Source organism: Podarcis vaucheri, assembly GCF_965113315.1.
Source record: "Podarcis vaucheri genome assembly, chromosome: 2".
NCBI lineage: Eukaryota > Metazoa > Chordata > Lepidosauria > Squamata > Lacertidae > Podarcis > Podarcis vaucheri.
Window position 1 is genome coordinate 125,171,079 of NC_138760.1, and position 23,054 is coordinate 125,194,132.

Here is a 23,054-nt window from a genome sequence, read left to right on the forward strand (position 1 = left end):
AGACATTGGATTCTTATCTCACTATACATGACTAAACCATTTCTCACCTCCTCACCCCTTGCCTTCTCCTGTAAGACCTATTACAGTCGTTAAGAGTCGTCAACAGGCTCTCTCAGCTATCTGCCAATCTCCCATTCCCACCACCCTTCTGAGTAACACCCCTCCCCACCTTCTCACTATATAGAAGGATCTGGCAACTTCTGTTTCAGTGTATCTGAAGAAGTGTGCATGCACACGAAAGCTCATACCAAGAACTAACTTAGTTGGTCTTTAAGGTGCTACTGGAAGAATTTTTTTTTATTTTGACTATGGCAGACCAACACGGCTACCTATCTACTACCAGCAATATGGGTGGGGTATAAAGAATAAATTATTATTATTATTATTATTATTATTATTATTATTATTATTAATTATTATGTTGTGAATGTGCGCTAAGTGTGCTGGAAACCGCAACCTAAATTGGAAAGCTGCATCCATTTTTGTTGTGAGGAGCCAGAGAAAACAGAAGAGTACAAACTGTAATATTTATACAACTTTATTATTCAGGATTGGTATTCTCAAAACAAATCTAAAAAGCAGAAGCAGCTACTGTGCCAATTTTACATTTCCAACGGAGAAGCCTCTGAAGCCTTTCAAACTTCCCTTCCTTCCTTGGGTCAATCCTTCTCTTTGGTTTCAAAAGAATCACGTAAATTATCCCCAACATGGTTACTTCAGCCGGATGAATTTATTGGGGAGAAATTCCCAGGGTCAAGAGAGAAAGGTGCTGGTTGACTTTGCTCTGGCCAAGGAAAGAGCTGAGTTTTCTCTAGATTCTCCCAAGAGCAATTTTCATGGAATAACTTATTAAAATGAAGGCACTTTATTATATGTAAAAAAACTTTTCAACTATCACATGGAATTCACACAAACAATAAACAACAAGCCAGTTGAGGCAATGAGTTTTAGTCACTTAAAAGACCCAAGAACCTGCCCAAAGCATGTATTATGTGTGTGTATTGGGAGGTTCAGGTGGGGACAGGCCTCTGGGTGGCTCCTGCGACGCTCAAAAGATGGAAACCGAGGCTGAGGTCACATTTGCACCACCCCTTTAAAGCACATTTATAGCTTTTCTATGGTTTGTTAAAAGAATTCTGGAAACAGTAGTTTGTACTTCATAGACCTACAATTGCCAGCTCCCTTAAGAACTGAAGTTCCCAGGATTCCTTGGGGGGGAAGCTTTAAAAGTATTGTGTGGATGCAACCTTCTTACCATAGTTGAAGTTACATGGTTTAAATCCGCTGTGTGTTCTCACCTACATAAGGTCTCGATTCATCATCTAAACTCAGACTGAGATTTGAACCCTGGTTGGGCGTCTCCCTTGTGTGGTGCTTTTGATGCCTCTTGAGGTTTGATTTACTGGTGAAGCTCTTTCCACATATTGAGCATTCATGGGGTCTCTGCCCTTTGTGAATACTCTGATGTCTAGTAAGGTTTGACTTCTGAGCAAAACATTTATTACAGACTGAACATTTGAAAGGTTTCTCCCCTGTGTGAGTTCTCTTATGTTCTGTAAGGTGTGAGCTGTGTGCGAAACATTTCCCACACTTAGAACATTTGTAGGGCTTCTTCTTTGTGTGAGTTATTTGATGTGCATTCAGGTTTGATCTCACATTAAAGCTTTTCTTGCACACTGTACACTTGAAAGGCTTCTCCCCTGTGTGGGTTCTTTTATGTACTTTAAGGTTCCATTTATTGCGGTAGCTCTTTCCACAGTCTTCACATTTATGTGATTTCTGTCCTGTGTGAATCTTCTGATGGGCAGCAAACTGCTTCTGATTTCTGGAGCTCATGCCACACTCCAAACAAGTAAATCGCTTCGCCTCTGTAGGGCATGTGGGGCTGTTTCCATTGTTTCTGCTCCCACTGCTTATTTCTCCAGATTCTGCCATTTGAATTGTTTTCTCCTTTTTGGATGTTCTCAAAGAATCTCTGTTTTCTGGTTGTTCTCCTTGCTCAGTGAAGAAGCTACTTTGAGGAACGATGGATTTGTCTGTCTTCCGTTTTCTGTGGCTTCTCTTTTCCCTCCTTGGTCCATCGTGACTCAGGAGGTTCTGCTCCACCATCTCATCCTGTGCTTTTTTTGAAGATTTCCTTCTGTTCTCTCTCCACTGCACAACACCTGATGGATAAAGAGAGAAGGAAAACATGGATGTCATAGAGAGATGGAAAGAGAGTGATTCAATCTAATATATTTTGTATTTTGTTACACTTTTGGGGCCATTGCTGCCAAAGCGGGCAATGAGTTGCCATCATGGGTGACCTTTCTTTCCACTCTGCTCAATATCCCGAGTCTGGTTTTGCCATTGCGTCAGATTCACCAGCAAGTTCCTAATCTTTATAGCAAATATTTTCTCAGTCTGCAGGTGGAAGCTTACATTGGCTTTAGGAAGCATAGCTATATTTTTTGTCCATCATGAGGTTAGATCAAGATTTCTAATTCTTGGTGCTTTGAAACTTTTCTAGTGCTCAAGAGCAGACAATACAGCCAAAGTAGCAGACTACGAACATAGGGAAAGTAGTTGTGAAGAAATAACAAAAAATCAAAAAGTACCCAGCTAAATTGAAAAATTTGTCTACAAGGCTTACCGTATTTTTCGCTCTATAAGACACACTTTCCCCCTCCTAAAAAGTAAGGGGAAGTGTGTGTGCATCTTATGGAGCGAATGCAGGTGGGAGGCTCTGCTCAGCGCTCCCCTTAAAGAGCCGTGTGGAGCGTGTGTGCGGCTCTTGGGGGCTTTTCCCCGAGGAAGAAAAGCGCTGTGATCCCGCTGGCTTAGCCGCACGCAGCCTCTCTCCGGCAGAGGTTGTGCGTGGCTACCCCATGAGCCCGGCCTGCGCAGTGATCCCACTTGTTTTCCTGGCTTCTGGGATTCAGAATTTTTCCTCTTGTTTTCCTCTTCCAAAAACTAGGTGCATCTTATGGTCTGGTACATCTTATAGAGCGGAAAATACAGTGTGTACACACACACACACACACACACACACACACACTGTGTACAACCCAAGAACAGTACAGTTTCCCCAGCAAAGAGTCCTGCTGTTTCCCCAGCAAGCAGAACCTAAATAGAGTGGGTTCTATGACAGCCAAAGTTTCATCAGTCTCCAATTGCAAGTTTAGATTGGCTTTAGGGAGCATAGCTATGTTGTTCGTCCTGGTTAGAGCAAGATTTCTGATTCTTGATGCATTGAAACTGTCAGGGAACTGCCATCAGCTCAGAGGCGAGTGGTGGAAGAGCATTTGTGTTAGAGGGAGCCTCCGAAGATCTTGCAAAGCATTTCTTCCTCTACGAGGAGGGAAGCCCTGCTTTCAGTGGGGAAGCGGCGCAGGGCGCAGGGATCAGAAGATGCTAGGAAGAGCCTCAACACCAAGCCTGAGCAAAGGGGAGGGGAGGCAAGTACCCCTTTGCCAGTGTCCACGTTGTGCAGTAGGTTTGCACACACACAGAGAGGAGAAGGATGGGGGTCACACGATTGTTATGCTGGGTAAGGTATAAGGACCGCCCACTCCCAGATTCTGCTAGCGACTGAGCAGACATGGACTTGTGACGCTCTGCACTGTAAGATAGGTTGTACAGATAATGAAGCCTGGAAAAGACAGGTTGGAGTCTTGCTTGTTTGCTCTCGAGCAACCACACCATCACCTGACAGAAACTTTTCTAGTTCTTAAGAGTAGAATATACAGCAAAATACTATGAGCAACAAATGAAACATCAAAAAGTACATAGTTAAAGTGAGAAATTTCTGCACAAGCCTTTGTTAGCAATTTCACTCTTCCGAGGCTGCATTTTGTGATTAGTGGAAATCACACGGTCTGTCGGAAAGGAAGCATGAGAACCGGATATAATCCTATCTATATGTATTATATGATGCACTTTCACTTTTGCCTGTTCTCTTTTGGAGCTGAATGAGAGAGAGCGTCATGATTCTGTGTCTGTGTAATATAGTGTAAATAAATACATAGTTTAGATCTACGGATGGTTCATTCTTCTTGCTGTGCATTGCCAGAAGATTAGCGTGCATAAATCAAGTTCATTTATGTCGCTGGAGCGCCCTGGAGAAGAAGGGAATGCCTTTCCAGAGCTATGCTCTCCGAAGGACGCTCGGAGATTGGGGGGGGGGGCTGCAGATAGCCCGGAACGCTCTCCCAGCAGCCTTACATATATATAAAACTCAAGATCCTGTTTTTATTCCAAATGATTCTGGTAATTAAAGGACCAGGGCAATTTATGGAATGACAAAAAGTACTACCGAGGTTCATCTGGCAAGGGAAAAAACCAAGGATAAAATCTAAACTTTTAATAGATAAAAAAAGAAAGAGGTGGATTCTCAATGCCATATATGAAACTCTATTACGAGGCATCCTGCCTGTGTTGGTTGAAAGAGTGGATAACATTGGAAAATACGGATTTACTAGACTTGGAAGGTTATGATAACAGATTTGGGTGGCATTCTTATCTTTGGTATGACAAAGTAAAGTTTATAAAGGGTTTCTAAATCACGTGATAAGAAAGTCAATTTATGAAGTTTGGGACAAATATAAAAATCTGTTAGAACGAAAAACACCATGGTGACTATCTCCAGTAGGGGCACTGACTGTTAAAAAATTAAATATTGAGGGAAGGTGGGCCACCTATGGTGAGATATGGATGGAAACCGATAAAGGATTAAAACTTCAATCATATAATCAAATAGAAGAAGTACTTAGGGGTTGGTCGCAATATCATCAAGTAAATGATATATTTAATGGAGATAAAAGCAATTTAGATTTCGAAAATAAATAATCTAGATTTCAAACCGAATTGTTGGAGTTCAAAGTTAAATTGCTATCAGAGATGTATACAGTGGTACCTCGAGTTGTATACGCTTCAGGTTACAAACTCTGCTAACCCAGAAATAGTACCTCGGGTTAAGACGTTTGCTTCAGGATGAGATCAGAAATTGCTGTGTGGCGGTGCAGCGGCAGCAGGAGGCCCCATTAGCTAAAGTGGTGCTTCAGGTTAAGAACAGTTTCAGATTAAGAATGGACCTCTGGAACAAATTAACTACTTAACCTGTGGTACCACTGTATATAATTTCTTTTTTTAAATTTCTGCACAAGCCACACACAAACACACACAACTCAAGAGCAGTATTGTTTCCCCAGCAAAGAGTACCTACATAGAGTGGGTTCTATGACAGTCAAGGCCTGGAGCTCAGAAGGAATTCAGCCTGGGACATCCCTCCCCAATATGCATTACCCGGGAGTCCCATTACTTACCAGTATCCATACTTCTCTGAGCTGTGGCTTCACAGGGGGCTCTTCCTTGAAAAATGGCCTCCTGACTAACCATTTCCTCGTAACCAATGCAGGAGTCCTGTTCCTTGGTGGAATTAAGAACGGCTTGGAAAGTAGATTCATTGGGGCCTTTCCAATCTTCTCCGCCAGCAACAGGCTTAACTACATCCTCCCCTGGTTGTGTTTCCTCAGGAAACCCAATTCTGATATGGACGGTGGGCTTTTGTAGGACACCTTGGTCATACACAATGCAGATGTCTTGTCCCTTAGCAGCATCAACAACAGTCTGGGCTGGAAGTTGACTGGGGACCCTGGAGTCTAGTTTGCTGTGAATGGGACTCTCCACTGAGAGGGTTTTCTGCAAACACGCTTTTCTCTCACAGATGTTGGGGTTCTGCCAGATGTTTTCCTCACCCACAATGCAGACGTCCTGCTCCTTAGCAGCGTCAGGAACTGTCAGCACCGTGATTTCCCAGGGGGATCTGCAACTTCCTCCACGAAGAAAGGGTACATCCTCTTCCACCTCGACTGGGTGGGCTTCCTGCTGACCCTCAGTTCTCTTATGGACGATGGGCTTTGGCCTGATGGGTTCCCCGTAGACAATGCACAGGTCTGGCTCCCTAGAAGTATCAAGCATCATCATCCTGGCTGTGGCATCAACAACGGTCCGGGCTGGAGTTTTACTTGGGACACTGGAGTCTCCTTTGCTATCAACTGGACCCTCTACTGAGTGGGTTTCCTGCAAACATACCTTTCTCTTGCAGGTGTTGGGGTACTGCCAGATGTTTTCCTCACCTACAATGCACACATCCTGCTCCTTAGCAGCACCAGGAATTGTCTGTACCGTGATTTCCCAGGGGGATCTGCAACTTCCTCCAGGAAAAAGGGGTACATGCTCCTCCTCCTCCTCGACTGGGTGGGCTGGGTGGCCTTTCGTCTGACCCTCCGTTCTCTTATGGGTGATGGGCTTTGGCCTGATGGGTTCCCCATAGACAATGCACAGGTCTGGCTCCTTGCAAGTATCAAACATCATCATCCTGGCTGTGGTCCAACTGGGCTCCTTGCAACCACCTTCTTAGCCACAGGAGTCTTCTGTTTCATCTACTGGCTGCCGCTTTCCCTTTGCCTGTTTAGGAAAGTAGATTGTTAGAAACAAAGCATCTTGAGAAACAGGAAATACAGAGAATTAGATGTTCAGTTTCTGTTAATTGATTATCATGGGAAACTTGCAGATTCTGGCGTCACACAATTAACTCAAGGCAGTGTCAATTTACTCTTGGCAGAAAGCCCAGGTCTGCTTGACCTAGAAACTGCTTACTCTGATTGGTTAACGACCAGCACTCAACTCTTATCTAGGGATTGCTAGCTCAGTTTGATGTGAGGTGTGTTAGGAGTAGAAGTGCTGTGTATGGTTTTGAGAGAGAGAGAAAGAGAGGATTTATTTTGCTTTTATTTGTATGCAGAAACTCTGCTGGTTTTATTTTCTCCTTTTAATAAATCCTGTAAATAGTTATTCTGAGTCTAGCTGACTAGTCATTACCGCCGCAACTAGCTTCTTTGCTGTGCAGGAAAACTCTGCTACGTTTGGGCTAAAGCCAATAGGGCTATGCCTGACACTCCAAAGTTCCATGAGGTTATGGGCATTGTGCTGCCAGCCTGAGTTGCGGTGGTGTCAGCATCAACGGCGTTGGTTCCAGTAGTTCCAGAGGTTGTTGTTCCTGGCTGGTTCCTGACCGTGGTGAGCTGGTGACGCAGCGGACAGAAGGACAACAGCTGCAGCGTGTGAGTGCTGGGTGCTGTGGTTCCTGTTTTCTCTCTCGGTGGTCGTGAGTAGCTGGTTCCGGGTTCCAGGGACATCGCTCTCAAGATGGCCTCACAACCAGTTCAGGTGGCTTTTGAGCGTCTGAATGACTCCAATTACTTGCTGTGGTCGGAACGCATGCAGGCAGTGCTGCAGAGGGATCGTCTCTGGCAAGTGGTGAGTAAGTTTCCTGCGAAGCCTGATGATGAAGACCTCGATAAAGACCAAAGAGCAAGGGCCACAATTGTCTTGGGGCTGGAAGATTCCCAGTTGCCGTATGTGAGGGGAATCAATACAGCTAGAGGTGTGTGGCAAGCACTTAAAGAACTCCATGTGCGTGGGACAGCGGTTTCCAAGCTGTTCATTCACAAGGCATTGTACAAGGCAATGTTACAGCCTGGGGTTACAATGCAGGAACACCTACACAGTTTACAGTTAAAGTTTGCAGCGCTACAGGAAAGAGACTGTGCGTTAGACCAGCAGGAGAAGGTGGCTATTATTTTGAGTTCTCTCCCGGAAAGCTGGGATAATTTAGTTTTGTCTCTAGAAGGCATACAGGAGCATGATTTATCAGTCAGTTACGTTACTGGGCGTTTGATTGAAGAATGGCAGAAGAGGCAAGAAAGGTCGTTGGCTGCAGAGGCTTCTACAGGCGGGCGGTTTGGAAGGAGTTCTCATGCCGTGCCAGAGGTGAAGCAAAAGCAGCGTACCGGTGAGGAGTCAGCGTTTGCTGTTAGGCGTTGTTTCCGATGTGGGTCCTCAGCGCATCTAAAACGACAATGTCCGGAGTTGGTCAAGTCTCAGTGGCCGGTGCAAGAGCAGAGACGAGATCAGCAGCAGCAGCAGCGTAAAAAGAAATTCTTCAAACGAAAACAGTCGACTCAGCTGGTGACCGGCGAGGTGAAGATTGCTGATGAGAAACAAGCTGTCTGGGTGGTCGATTTGGGAGCATCTCGCCACATCGTGAACTCAGATGACTTGTTTGTTTCCAAGAACTCAGCACAGCGCAGCCAGGTGGCTCTAGCAGATGGAAGTACTTCCGAAGTGATTTCAGGGGGTGCAGTTTTTGTTCCTTGTCTTCGTGAATGCCTGCAAAATGTACTGTGTGTGCCTTCATTAAGGAGCAATCTGATGTCTGTAGATTGTTTGCTAAAAGCTGGGTTTAAAGTGCATTTTGAAGGAGACAGTTGCATGATTAAGAAGGCTGGTGAGATTTTAGGCACTGCTAAGTCAGAGGGAGGCTTGTTTTGGCTTAAAGCAGGATCTCAAGTTGCAGCAGTAGTCAGTAAATCTCAGCCTGCAGTGAACAACAAAGCTATACATGACAACTGTGTGCACTTATTGCATAGGAAATTGGGGCATGCTGGCTGGAAAAGTGTACTAAAAATGTCTGAACTGGCTGATGGGGGTAATTTAAAGAGTTGTAACAAGTACCTTGATTGTAATGTGTGTAAAAAGGTTAAAACCCACAGAGTCTCTTACCCCAGAAGTGACAGAGATAGTGAGTCACCGCTACAGCTGGTTCACATGGACGTAATTGGTCCATTTGCTGTAAGCAGGGGTGGATCGCGTTTTTCACTAACAATTGTGGATGACGCTACACGTTATTCTTGGGTTTTTCCCATGAAGAATAAGGGTGATGTGTTCACTAAGTTTAAAGGCTGGGTGGCATCTGTGGAAAGATTTCTATCCACTAAACTTAAAAGGATTCAGACGGACAGAGGTGGCGAATTTATGTCAAATGCCTTTAGAGATTGGTTACAGAAGCGTGGCATTGGGCATAGAAAAACGAACGTTTTTCCCCCAGAGGAGAATGGCGTTGCAGAGCGAAAAAACAGATCTTTACAAGATATGATGTTTGCCATGCTTGAAGATGCTGATTTGCCCATGTCTTATTGGGGGGAGAGCATGCTCACCGCGTGTTATCTCCAAAATAGGCTCTTTCATCAAACAATAGGTACAACCCCGTACTTTAAATTGTTTCAGAAAAAACCCAAAATTGACCATTTGCATGTGTTTGGATCAAAGGCCTGGGTATTAATTCCGAAACAAATGAGGAAGAAGGGAGATCCTAAGACCAAACAGTTAGTGTTTGTGGGTTACCAGGAGCTGGGAAAAGGTTTCCGCTTTGCTGAAGGGACAAATGGCATTGTGATCTCCAGGAATGCCAGTTTTTGTGAACATAGTGGCTGGGAGAGACTACATGCCAATACTGAGGTTTGGTTTGAACCTTCCCAGGAGCTTCATGACTCTAAAGGTAGACACAGGGAGTCAGAGTCTGAGGGGGAGGAAAGTTCAGATAAGAGCTCTCAGGAAAGTGAAGTTAGCCAAAGACCAGTTGCTAAGCAACAAAAGAGAGGTCGTAGTTCTGAGGAGGAAAGTGGGTCAGAAGAAAAATTTTCTCCCAGAAGATCTAAAAGACAAAACAAAGGAGTGCCTCCGGTGCGTTTTTCTCCAGATGCTGCAAATGTGTTTAGTGTGATTGCAGAGCCCAAGAGTTTTCAGGAAGTGTTAAAGTTACCAAAAGAGGAGGCAGAGTGCTGGAAACAGGCAATGGAGGAAGAGATGTCCTCTCTGAATGAGCACAAGGTTTTTACACCAGTAGCAGCGCCTGAGGGGGCAAAGATTGTAGGCTGCAGGTGGGTGTACAAACTTAAACCTCTGGTGACAGGAGAGTACAAATACAAAGCTCGTTTAGTGGCTCAAGGATATTCTCAGAGGCCTGGAAAAGATTATGACGAGATTTTTTCCCCTACTGCCAAGGGGGACAGTGTAAGGCTGATCCTAACGCTTGGAGCAAAGAGAAAACTCCTGTTAAACCATTTTGATATCCAGACTGCATATTTACATGCATCAATATCAGAAGACCTGTATCTAGCCGAACCGCCTGGTTATGAGACAGGTTCCAATAGAGTGTTGAAATTAAACAAAGCTCTATATGGTCTCAAACAGGCTGCAAGATCTTGGAACAAATGTTTCCATGAGGCCTTAGTGTCATTTGGTTTCAAGCAGAGTACAGCTGACAATTGTGTTTATGTACGTGGTACAGGCAGTGATCAAGAGTTTTGTCTGATTTATGTAGATGATGTATTGTATGCCTGCAAAACAGATAAACAAACTAAAAGGTTTGCCAAGCAATTGTCCAGTAAGTTCAAAGTGAAAGACTTAGGCCCGGTTAGGACATATCTAGGGTTGGAAGTGTGCTGGGCCCAAGATGGCAGCTGTCTAATTAGTCAGCAGAACAAAGTTAAACAACTACTGACTACATACAGGATGCAGGATTGCAAAGGGGCAGTGGTGCCTATGGATCCAGGTTTCATAAAAACACTTCATGTAGATGAGAGTCCTGAATTTGAACATCCTGATGTATATCACTCTGTAATTGGAAGTTTATTGTATCTAGCACAGTGGTCCAGACCTGATATTAGTTATGCAGTAGGCATATTAAGTAGATTGGTCTCAAAACCCACACTAAATGCCTGGAAAGGGGTAAAACAAGTTCTGAGGTATCTCAAACAGACAATTGGCTATATGTTACAATTAAATTCTTCAGAGGATGAAATGTTGAGTTGCTTCTGTGATAGTGACTGGGGAAATTTGCCGGATAGAAAATCTGTCACAGGACTAGTCATAATGGTCGGTGGAGCTTTAATCAGCTGGCGGTCACGCAAGCAAGACGTTGTAAGTGTGTCATCAACGGAATCAGAGTACGCCGCATTGAGTGAATTGTGCAACGAGGTGATTTATTTCAAGCATTTGTTAGCAGATTTAAATGTAAATTGTGAAGAACCAGTACAAGTTTACATTGATAATCAAGCTTGTATAACCTTAAGTAAAACAGAGGGTTTCAAATCGCGTTCCAAACATATCTCTGTAAAATACCAAAATGTACGTTGCTGTGTACAGGACAATATAATCACATGTACTTATGTATCAAGTGAAGAAAATGTAGCAGATGTATTAACTAAACCATTGGCAAAGGTAAAGAACAAGCGAATGTGCAAAGGTTTAGGTTTGCTGGAAAAATGATCTCCTACATAGGTGTATTTGATGTTAATTGTTCATCAGAATCTGTGAGGGGGTGTTCAGTTTCTGTTAATTGATTCTCATGGGAAACTTGCAGATTCTGGCGTCACACAATTAACTCAAGGCAGTGTCAATTTACTCTTGGCAGAAAGCCCAGGTCTGCTTGACCTAGAAACTGCTTACTCTGATTGGTTAACGACCAGCACTCAACTCTTATCTAGGGATTGCTAGCTCAGTTTGATGTGAGGTGTGTTAGGAGTAGAAGTGCTGTGTATGGTTTTGAGAGAGAGAGAAAGAGAGGATTTATTTTGCTTTTATTTGTATGCAGAAACTCTGCTGGTTTTATTTTCTCCTTTTAATAAATCCTGTAAATAGTTATTCTGAGTCTAGCTGACTAGTCATTACCGCCGCAACTAGCTTCTTTGCTGTGCAGGAAAACTCTGCTACGTTTGGGCTAAAGCCAATAGGGCTATGCCTGACACTCCAAAGTTCCATGATTAGAAGCACAGGAGCATCCCCGTATGCACACTGGACACTCACTGGTTTAGGAAAACAGCTCAGAAATGAATCTTTTCCTTCATGATCCTCATGTACACAAGAGAATAGTAACTTTGGCCACTTAGCTCAGTACTGTCTACACTGACAGGCAGCAGCTCCCAGGGTTTCATATGGGAAGCCTCTCCCAAGCCCTACATGGAGATACTGGGGACTGAACTTGCCACCTTCTGCAATGCAAGGCAGGCACGCCACCACTGAGCTGCGTTCCTTCCCCCTAAGACTCTTTCAATCTTTGCTCCAGGAAATGTTGCAACCTCCACCTGCAGAAGCCCTAATACACATCCTGTCCCTCTTTTCCTTTTTGTTGTGGACTCCAGGCTGCAGCTCTGTCTTAAGCAAGATCCCCCTTCTTAGTGAAAAATGTGAACAACGCAAAACACAAATGGCAAGAGGATGCCTTCCGGACCCCACCCCATCTCAACCTCCCAGGGGAAGAAATCTCTCTCTTGCACCCTTCCTTGATACCCACATTCCTCCTCCTGCACAATGAGAAATCCCTTGTTTTCACTTTCTCATTCTTCCAAAGGGCTGTCATCCTTTGACTCACCCAGGTCCCCTTAGGGATGCTGCCGAGGGCAGTGTTGTGTCCGTGTGATTTGAAGTTTGAAGTAAAACAGACAAAGGAAGATCCCTAATCGTTAATAGGGAGAAATCTGTGCTTTCTACAAGGGACAGAGTGATTAAACGTGGATGTCAGGGGTTCAGGAGCAGAGGCAAGGGCAAGGGAGGAAACAGAGAGCGAGGGGGAGGAGGCAGAGGAAAAGATGAGTGATGACGACGACCCGAGATCTCCGAGTCTTTCCAGTGAATCAGAAGATTCACAGAAAGGAGCACCAGTGGCCAGGGCAAGGGGGGAGCCTAGGGGGACACCCCAGGGAGATAGAGCCAGAGGGGACTCAGAGGAGAGCAGTTGGAAATCGGGACCAGCGTCACCGCCAGAGAGCAGGGAAGAGGAAGGGAGCCAGGGATTAAGCACTGGCAGCTCACAACAGGGGGGAGGGCATGAGTCAGGAGTGGCCACACCTCCATCGGGGAGCGAAGAAACGGTCAGACGGAAAGTGGAAGGTTGGGCGCGCGCGCCAAGTTCAAATGCACAGGGAAGTGACGCAGTAGGCAGCCCTGAAAGAGAGCCAGGTCCTAAAGCCCGGCGCAAGGAGACAGGAGAGTCCGGGGGGTCGGCGTCAGAAGAATCCAGGAAGGAAGAGACCCCGGGGGGCAGAGGGACCCAGAGGAGAACAGTCAGGCGGAAAAGGTGGAGCAGGGCTAGGATATTAAGTTGGTGCACAAGGGGCGGAGACTCAGACGGAGCTTCGCCGATCTAGCCACTAGACGTAGAGTTGCACGCAGCAGCTTGAGAATGGAAACTGTAACTCAATAAAGACTTTTACTTAATGATCGCTGGCTAGCGTGATCCTCTGTGAGCTAGGATCTTGAAGCAGCTCTGACAGTGAGATTGTATATAAATGATCTTCTCAGTTACGTTTCTGAAAGTAAAGCTATTTGAAATATAAATAGTCTGGATATTGCACATGATCAACACACAAACACGCCAACCTTTTTTCACGATCCCCGCCTATCGCTGAACTTCATTCCTTCTGCCTAAGACTCTGATGATATTTGCTCCTGAAATGTAGCAACCTTTACCTGAAGAAGCCCCAAAACACACCCTGTCCCTCTTTCCTCTTCTGTTATTGACTCTGGGCTGCAGCTCTGCAAGGACTCTCCCTTAAGCAATCATGCTCCTACATGGACACTGCCCCTTAGTGAAATATTTAATTAATGCAAAAGCCAAGAGGCTACCCTCTTGACCCCACCCCAGTTTACCCATCCACGGGGAGAATTCCCTCTCTTGCACTCTTCCTTGCTGACCATTGTCCTCCTCCCACAAAACTGGAGAGCCCCTTGTTGTCACTTTCTCATTCCTTCAGAGGAATGGCAGCCTCCTTTGACACACCCAGGTCATCTTAGGACTAAGGCAGGTCTACATTTGAGACTCAGAGCAGCAGCCCCTTGTGAGATCAAGTCTGCATTTCAAATGCCACAAAGGGGAAGAAAGAGGGGGAAAACAGGGACCCCCAGTTCAGAAGTTTCTACCCAATTCCAGCATGTCTTATCTTGAGTTCTTGGTAGGCTCCAGCTCACCCCTTCTGGTAGACACTGGTGAATTCACAGACTTTCCTTCTTCATCTCAAGCCCCTTCACTGTCCAACTTGGGTTTTTGCTCAGCTAAATGGATCCAGGTGTTGATCGTTTATGTGGGAAGTGCAAAGGCTGCTGGGAATTGGAGTTCACAGAAAAACAAACTGTTGGAGTGAGGAAGCATGACCTGAAAAGAGAACTCAGACAGCAGAGATAGATAGATAGAGCAATGGATAGATGATAGATGATAGATAGATAGATAGATAGATAGATAGATCATGATAGATAGATAGATAGATAGATAGATAGATAGATGATAGATAGATAGATAGATAGATAGATAGATAGATAGATAGGTAGGTAGAGATCCTCTTTTCCCTGTGCACTTTGATTTATTGCTTTCTTGTTTTGTTTTGTTTTGAATTTGTTGTTGCCTGGGCTATTGTCCTCCATCTTAGGATGATGCAGCATTCAGCCATCTAATTGGACATGTAGATGGCGCTACTTAACTGGCCAGCTCACCCCTTCAGACAGGCAGTGGTGAATTAACAAAATTTCCTTCTTTATCTCAAGCCCCTTCACTGTCCCTCTTGGGTGTTTGCTCAGAGAAATGGGGCCGGCTGTTAATCGTTTCTGTGGGAAGTGCAAAGTTTGCTGGGAACTGGAGTTCACAGAAAAGCAAACTGCAACAGGGAGGAAGCGTGATCTGAAAAGAGAAATTAAACAGCATAGAGACAGACAGAAATGCCCTCTTTTCCCCTCCTGCCCTTTGAGCTATAGCTTTCTTGTTTTTTGTTTTTGTTTAAATTGTGGCCCGGTTTCACATATTGTCAATATAATAACATCAACTTTTGTGGTTTTCTTAAAAAAATTTTTTGACCCTGGTAATGTTAGCTTGACCACAAGCTAGTCCAGCATTCTATTTTCTACAGTGGCCAATCGGATAGTTCTAGGAAGACCAGTTACTGGACGTAGAAGACCCAGAATCTGGTGTTCAGAAGTTGAGGGGTCCTGAACATGATGGTACTATTGTGCATCAAACCTTTTCTAGCAATGAATTTTATACACTGTAGGGTTGCCATATGTCTGGGGAAACCTGGACATGTCCTCTTTGGGGGCGCAACATGCCCACCTGGGCAGACTTTTTCTTTTTAAAGGAAATGTCTAGGTTTTGGGAGGGTTATTTGGGCTCAGGCAGCTGGAGATAGGCCTGCTGCTCCAATGGTTTTAACTGTTTTACATTTGTGTGTGTTTGGTTGTTCTCTGTTATTATTGAGGGAGTGGAGATGTGTCTGGAAGGAGAGGAGCTGGGAAGAATAGCAGAGTCCCCCATCACAGTGGTTCAAGGTAGGGGGAGTGGAGGGAGACCGGGTTATGCCCAGATGGCACACTGCCTGCTGGTTTTAACCCTTGCCGGTCTTCAAACCATCAGGCTGAAGCCGGATAGACGGATAGGACCAGTGCCTAATCCAATACTGCTCTTAAAAGGTAAAGGTAAAGGTACCCCTGCCCGAACGGGCCAGTCTTGACAGACTCTGGGGTTTGTGCGCCCATCTCACATCTATTGGCCGGGGGCCAGCGCTGTCCGGAGACACTTCCGGGTCACGTGGCCAGCGTGACAACGCTGCTCTGGCGAGCCAGAGCCGCACACGGAACGCCGTTTACCTTCCCGCTGGTAAGCGGTACCTATTTATCTACTTGCCCCCGGGGGTGCTTTCGAACTGCTAGGTTGGCAGGCGCTGGGACCGAGCAGCGGGAGCGCACCCCGCCGCGGGGATTCGAACCGCCGACCTTTCGATCGGCAAGCCCTAGGCGCTGAGGCTTTAGCCCACAGCGCCACCCGCGTCCTAATACTGCTCTTACCTGTAACCAATAAAGTTGTGACCAATTTTAGCCCATTAACCTTAATTATGGTGTTGTGTTGTTATTTACCACTGGTGGGAGGCGGGAACTCGCCATGCAAAGCCACTTCCGACCTTGGGAGGAGGTGGTGTTGCAGGCTCACGCCCCCGACACTGGTGGGAGGTGGGAACTCGCCACACAAGGGAGATGCCTTTTCCAGAGTTGGGTGTACCGGAGGACACTCAGAGTTCCCCAACCTGGGGAATTGATGATGGTTGAGAGAACTGCTGGTTTTGGGGGACATCAATGTGAGCAATTTCACTCCTCCGATACTGCAGATGAGATTGTTGTAAATCACATGCCTGTTTGGGACGATGGTGGGAAAGGAAGACAGTCTTATCTCTTCTGCTGTGGATCCTATTATACTGTACTTTCACTTTTATTTCTTTCTGTTTGTTCTCTCAGAGCTGGAGAGAACGGACGTCATTATGCTTTTGTCTGTACCTAGTGTGTAAATAAATAGTAGATTAGCTCTACGATGTCTCACGCTTCTTGCCGTGTTTTGCCAAAAGCTTAGTGTGCATATATCATTATGATGCATGTCGCTAGAAGCACACTGGAGAGAAGAGAGATGCCTTTTCCAGAGCTGAGCGTACCGGAGGACGCTCAGAGTTCGGGGGGCTTGCAGGCACCCCCAGGGCATTTTCCAACCATCAGCACCAAGGTGACTGGCTGTGGATATCATGATGACCATGGGTCTGTCTCCACATGTCACCACCCGAGGCATGTGGCCGGCCACACTCTGGTCCTTGCTTAATCAATTGGGGTTTAAGAGGGGGTTGCAAAAATGGGGAACCTGAGAACAGGCCTTTCCTGAGGAGCCTCCTCACTCCTGGAACGCTCTTCCCAGGGAGATTCTCCTGGTTCTTTCCTTCCTTATTTTTAGGCACCAGCCGTTCAGCCAATGAGTGAATGCAGAGCTGTGAGTGATTTGTGAGTGGTTTAGATACCAGGCAATAGGAATCCCCCGAGTCCTCAAAAGCTGCTTCTCCTTTCCTTTGAGTGTACTTATTCTGATCCTTGTGCCTTTAACAGCTGTCTTACTAAATAAAATCCAACTTGTCTTCTGCAATTCACCAATCTTTTAGGGTTCTTTGAGCAGCTCGGGCAAAGTGGTTTAACCATCAGTTTCTCTCCCCCAGTAATGCTGGAAACTGTAGCTCTGTGAGGAGAATAGCAGGTCTCCCCTAACCCATCTCAGCACTGTTAACCTTTAGCTCCCAGAATTCCTTGTGGGAAGCCATGACTGTTTAAAGCAGTATCACATTGCTTCCACTGCATGGGAAACCCAGCAATATGGGCGGGGTATAAAGAATAAATTATTATTAATATTATTATTTATAATTATTATGTTGTGAATGTGTGCTAAGTGTGCTGGAATCTGCAACCTAAATTGGAAAGCTGCATCCATTTTTGTTGTGAGGAACCAGAGAAAACAGAAGAGTACAAACTGTAATATTTATACAACTTTATTATTCAGGATTGGTAGTCTCAAAACAAATCTAAAAAGCAGAAGCAGCTACTGTGCCAATTTTACATTTCCAACAGGGGAGCCTCTAAAGCCTTTCAAACCTCCCTTCCTTCCTTGGGTCAATCCTTCTCTTTGGTTTCAAAAGCCTAAAGAATCACGTAAATTATCCCCAACATGGTTACTTCAGCTGGATGAATTTATTGGGGAGAAATTCCCAGGGTCAAGAGAGAAAGGTGCTGGTTGACTTTGCTCTGGCCAAGGAAAGAGCTGAGTTTTCTGTAGATTCTCCCAAGAGCAATTTTCATAGCATAACTTATTAAAATGAAGGCACTTTATTATATGTAAAAAATCTTTTCAACAATCACATGGAATCTACACAAACAATAAACAACAAGCCAGTTGAGGCAATGAGTTTTAGTCACTTAAAAGACCCAAGAACCTGCCCAAAGCATGTATTATGTGTGTGTATTGGGAAGTTCAGGTGGGGACAGGCCTCTGGGTGGCTCCTGCGACGCCCAAAAGATGGAAACCGAGGCTGAGGTCACATTTGCACCACCCCTTTAAAGCACATTTATAGCTTTTCTATGGTTTGTTAAAAGAATTCTGGAAACAATAGTTTGTACTTCATAGACCTACAGTTGCCAGCTCCCTTAAGAACTGAAGTTCCCAGGATTCCTTGGGGGGAAATTTAAAAGTATTGTGTGGATGCGACCTTCTTACCATAGTTGAAGTTACATGGTTTAAATCTGCTGTGTGTTCTCACCTACATAAGGTCTCGATTCATCATCTAAACTCTGACTGAGATTTGAACCCTGGTTCGGTGTCTCCCTTGTGTGCAGCTTTTGATGCCTCTTGAGGTTTGATTTACGGGTGAAGCTCTTTCCACATATTGAGCATTCATGGGGTCTCTGCCCTTTGTGAATACTCTGATGTCTAGTAAGGTTTGACATCTTAGCAAAACATTTATTACAGACTGAACATTTGAAAGGTTTCTCCCCTGTGTGAGTTCTTATATGTTCTGTAAGGTATGAGTTGTGTGCGAAACGTTTCCCACACTTTGAACATTTGAAAGATTTCTCCGCTGTGTGAGTTCTTTGATGTGCACTAAGGTATGAGCTGCGTGCGAAACGTTTCCCACACACAGAACATTTGTAGGGCTTCTCCCCTGTGTGGGTTCTTTTATGTACTTTAAGGTTCCATTTGCTGCAGAAGCTCCTTCCACACTCCAAACAAGTAAATCGCTTCGCCTCTGTAGGGCATGTGGGGCTGTTTCCATTGTTTCTGCTCCCACTGCTTATTTCTCCAGATTCTGCCGTTTGAATTGTTTTCTCCTTTTTGGATGTTCTCAAAGAATCTCTGTTTTCTGGTTGTTCTCCTTGCTGAGTGAAGAAGCTACTTTGAGGAACGATGGATTTGTCTGTCTTCCGTTTTCTGTGGCTTCTCTTTTCCCTCCTTGGTCCATCGTGACTCAGGAGGTTCTGCTCCACCATCTCATCCTGTGCTTTTTTTGAAGATTTCCTTCTGTTCTCTCTCCACTGCACAACACCTGATGGATAAAGAGAGAAGGAAAACATGGATGTCATAGAGAGATGGAAAGAGAGTGATTCAATCTAATATATTTTGTATTTTGTTACACTTTTGGGGCCATTGCTGCCAAAGCGGGCAATGAGTTGCCATCATGGGTGACCTTTCTTTCCACTCTGCTCAATATCCTGAGTCTGGTTTTGCCATTGCGTCAGATTCACCAGCAAGTTCCTAATCTTTATAGCAAATATTTTCTCAGTCTGCAGGTGGAAGCTTACATTGGCTTTAGGAAGCATAGCTATATTCTTTGCCCATCATGAGGTTAGACCAAGATTTCTAATTCTTGGTGCTTTGAAACTTTTCTAGTGCTCAAGAGCAGACAATACAGCCAAAGTAGCAGACTACGAACATAGGGAAAGTAGTTGTGAAGAAATAACAAAAAATCAAAAAGTACCCAGCACAATTGAAAAATTTGTCTACAAGGCTTACCGTATTTTTCGCTCTATAAGACGCACTTTTCCCCTCCTAAAAAGTAAGAGGAAGTGTGTGTGCGTCTTATGGAGCGAATGCAGGTGGGAGGCTCTGCTCAGCGCTCCCCTTACAGAGCCGTGTGGAGCGTGTGTGCGGCTCTTGGGGGCTTTTCCCCGAGGAGGAAAAGCACTGCGATCCCGCTGGCTGTCCTGGCTTCTTGCAGCCTCTCTCAGGCAGAGGTTGTGCGTGGCTACCCCATAAGCCAGGGCTGCACAGTGATCCCACTTGCTTTCCTGGCTTCTGGGATTCAGAATTTTTTGCCTCTTGTTTTCCTCTTCCAAAAACTAGGTGTGTCTTATGGTCTGGTACATCTTATAGAGCGAAAAATACGGTGTATACACACACACACACACACACACACACACACACACTGTGTACAACCCAAGAACAGTACAGTTTCCCCAGCAAAGAGTCCTGCTGTTTTCCCCAGCAAGCAGAACCTAAATAGAGTGGGTTCTATGACAGAGCCAAAGTTTCATCAGTCTCCAATTGCAAGCTTAGATTGGCTTTAGGGAGCATAGCTATGTTGTTCATCCTGGTTAGAGCAAGATTTCTGATTCCTGATGCATTGAAACTGTCAGGGAACTGCCATCAGCTCAGAGCCGAGTGGTGGAAGAGCAGTTGTGTTAAAGGGAGCCTCCAAAGATCTTGCGAAGCAGTTCTTCCTCTGCGAGGAGGGAAGCCCTGCCTCCAGTGGGAAAGGGGTGCAGGGCGCAGGGATCAGAAGATGCTAGGGAGAGCCTCAACACTGAGCCTGAGCAAAGGGGAAGGGAGGCAAGTATCCCTTTGCCAGTGTCCATGTTGTGCAGTAGGTTTGCGCACACAGAGAGAGGAGAAGGACGGGGGTCACACGACTGTTATGCTGGGGAAGGTATAAGGACCGCTCACTCCCAGATTCTGCTAGCGACTGAGCAGACATGGACTTGTGACGCTCTTCACTGTAAGATAGGTTGTACAGATAATAAAGCCTGGAAAAGACAGGTTGGAGTCTTGCCTGCTTGCTCTTGAGCAACAACACCATCTCCTGACAGAAACTTTTCTAGTTCTTAAGAGTAGAAAATACAGCAAAATACTATGAGCAACAAATGAAACATCAAAAAGTACATAGTTAAATTGAGAAATTTCTGCACAAGCCTTTGTTAGCAATTTCACTCTTCTGAGGCTGCATTTTGTAATTAGTGGAAATCACACGGTCTGTCGGAGAGGAAGTGTGAGAACCGGATATAGTTCTATCTATATGTATTATGTGATGTACTTTCACTTTTGCCTGTTCTCTTTCGGTGCTGAATGAGAGAGAGCGTCATGATTCTGTGTCTGTGTAATATAGTGTAAATAAATACATAGTTTAGATCTACAGATGGTTCATTCTTCTTGCTGTGCATTGCCAGAAGATTAGCGTGCATAAATCAAGTTGGTTTATGTCGCTGGAGCACCCTGGAGAAGAAGAGAATGCCTTTTCCAGAGCTATGCTCTCCAGAGGACGCTCGGAGATCGGGGGGGGGGGGGGGCTGCAGATAGCCCAGAATGCTCTCCCAGCAGGCTTACATATATATAAAACTCAAGATCCTGTTTTTATTCCAAATGATTCTGGTAAATAAAGGACCAGGGCAATTTATGGAATGATAAAAAGTACTACCGAGGTTCATCTGGCAAAGGAAAAAACCAAGTATAAAATATAAAATTTTAATAGATAAAAAAAGAAAGAGGTGGATTCTCAATGCCAGATTTGAACTCTATTATGAGGGGTCCTGCCTGGGTTGGTTGAAAGAGTGGATAACATTGGAAAATACGGATTTATACTTGGAAGGTTATGATAACAGATCTGGGTGGCATTCTTACCTTTGGTATGACAAAGTAAAAGTTTCTAAAGGGTTTCTAAATCACGCGATAAGAAAGTCAATTTATGACGTTTGGGACAAATATAAAAATCTGTTAGAATGGAAAACACCATGGTGCCTATCGCCAATAGGGGCATTGAGTGTTAAAAAATTAAATATGGAGGTAAGGTGGGCCACCTACGGTGAGATATGGATGGAAACCGATAAAGGATTAAAACTTCAATCATATAATCAAATAGAAGAAGTGCTTATGGGTTGGTTGCAATATCATCAAGTAAATGATATATTTAATGGAGATAAAAGAAATTTAGATTTTGAAAATAAAAAATCTAGATTTCAAACTGAATTGTTGGAGCTCAAAGTTAAATTGCTATCAGAGATGTAATACAGTGGTACCTTGTGTTGCATACACTTCAGATTACAGACTCCGCTAACCCAGAAATAGTACCTTGGGTTTAGAACTTTGCTTCAGGATGAGAACAGAAATTACTGTGCGGCGGTGCAGCGGCAGCAGGAGGCCCCATTAGGTAAAGTGGTGCTTCAGGTTAAGAACGGACCTCTGGAACGAATTAAGTACTTAACCTGAGGTACCACTGTATATAATTTCTTTTTTAAAATTTCTGCACAAGCCACACACACACACACACACACACACACACACAACTCAACTCAAGAGCAGTATTGTTTCCCCAGCAAAGAGAACCTACATAGAGTGGGTTCTATGACAGGCAAGGCCTGGAGCTCAGAAGGAATTCAGCCTGGGACATCCCTCCCCAATATGCATTACCCGGGAGTCCCATTACTTACCAGTATCCATACTTCTCTGAGCTGTGGCTTCACTGGGGGCCCTTCCTTGAAAAATGGGCTTCTGACTAACCATTTCCTCGTACCCAACGCAGGAGTCTTGTTCCTTGGTAGCATTAAGAACGGCTTGGAAAGTAGATTCCTTGGGGCATTTCCAATCTTCCCCGCCAGCAATAGGCTTAACTACATCCTTCCCTGGGTGTGTTTCCTCAGGATACCAAGTTCTGATATGGACGGTGGGCTTTTGGAGGACACGTTGCTCAGACACAATGCAGATGTCTTGTCCTTTAGCAGCATCACCAACAGTCTGGGCTCGAGGTTCCCTGGAGACTCTGGAGTCTAGTTTGCTCTGAACGGGACTCTCCACTGAGTGGGTTTCCTGCAAACACGCTTTTCTCTCACAGATGTTGGGGTTCTGCCAGATGTTTTCCTCACCCACAATGCACAGGTCCTGTTCCTTAGCAGCGCCAGGAACTGTCAGCACCGTGATTTCCCAGGGGGATCTGCAACTTCCTCCACGAAGAAGGGGTACATCCTCTTCCACCTCGACTGGGTGGGCTTCCTGCTGACCCTCAGTTCTCTTATGGATGATGGCCTTTGGCCTGATGGGTTCCCCATAGACAATGCACAGGTCTGGCTCCTTGCAAGTATCAAGCATCATCATCCTGGCTGTGGCATCAACAACACCCTGGGCTGGAGTTTTACTTGGGACACTGGAGTCTTCTTTGCTGTAAACTGGACCCTCCCCTGAGCTGATTTTCTGCAAACACATATTTCTCTCGCAGGTGTTGGGGTAGTGCCAGATGTTCTCCTCACCCACAATGCACACATCCTGCTCCTTAGCAGCACCAGGAATTGTCTGTACTGTGATTTTCCAGGAGGCTCTGGAACTTCCTCCATGAAAAAGGGGTTCATCCTCCTTATCAACTGGGTGGGCTTCCTGCTGACCCCCCGTTCTCTTGTGGATGATGGGCTTTTGCCTGATGGGTTCCCCATAGACAATGCACAGGTCTGGCTCCTTGCAAGTATCAAACATCATCATCCTGGCTGTGGTCCAACTGGACTCCTTGCAACCTTCTTCGTATGCACGGGCGTCTTCTGCTTCATTTACTGCCTGCCAGTTTCCCTTTGCCTATTTA

At 45.2% G+C, this 23,054-nt stretch overlaps 2 protein-coding genes and 1 long non-coding RNA gene across 3 annotated transcripts in view; 1 reads left to right on the forward strand and 2 right to left on the reverse strand.

Moving 5' to 3' along the window:
• The window catches only part of LOC309525094 (uncharacterized protein), a 29,956-nt gene that overhangs the window by 5,674 nt on the left and 1,228 nt on the right, over positions 1 to 23,054 (reverse strand). The gene's annotated exons all lie outside the window — the stretch shown is intronic.
• Positions 1,276 to 23,054, reverse strand: LOC309526207 (uncharacterized protein; the record flags this gene model as incomplete). Its single annotated transcript, XM_082212121.1, has 3 exons — positions 22,460 to 23,054; positions 5,304 to 6,228; positions 1,276 to 2,165 (listed from the first exon to the last, which is right to left on the reverse strand). The coding sequence occupies exons 1-3, from the start codon at positions 22,955 to 22,957 to the stop codon at positions 1,276 to 1,278; spliced, it is 2,313 nt and encodes a 770-aa protein (XP_082068247.1). The 5' UTR covers positions 22,958 to 23,054.
• On the forward strand, positions 6,513 to 11,526 carry LOC309526353. The gene is made up of 2 exons (XR_014216730.1): positions 6,513 to 9,754; positions 10,258 to 11,526. It is a non-coding gene; the product is annotated as an uncharacterized lncRNA (long non-coding RNA).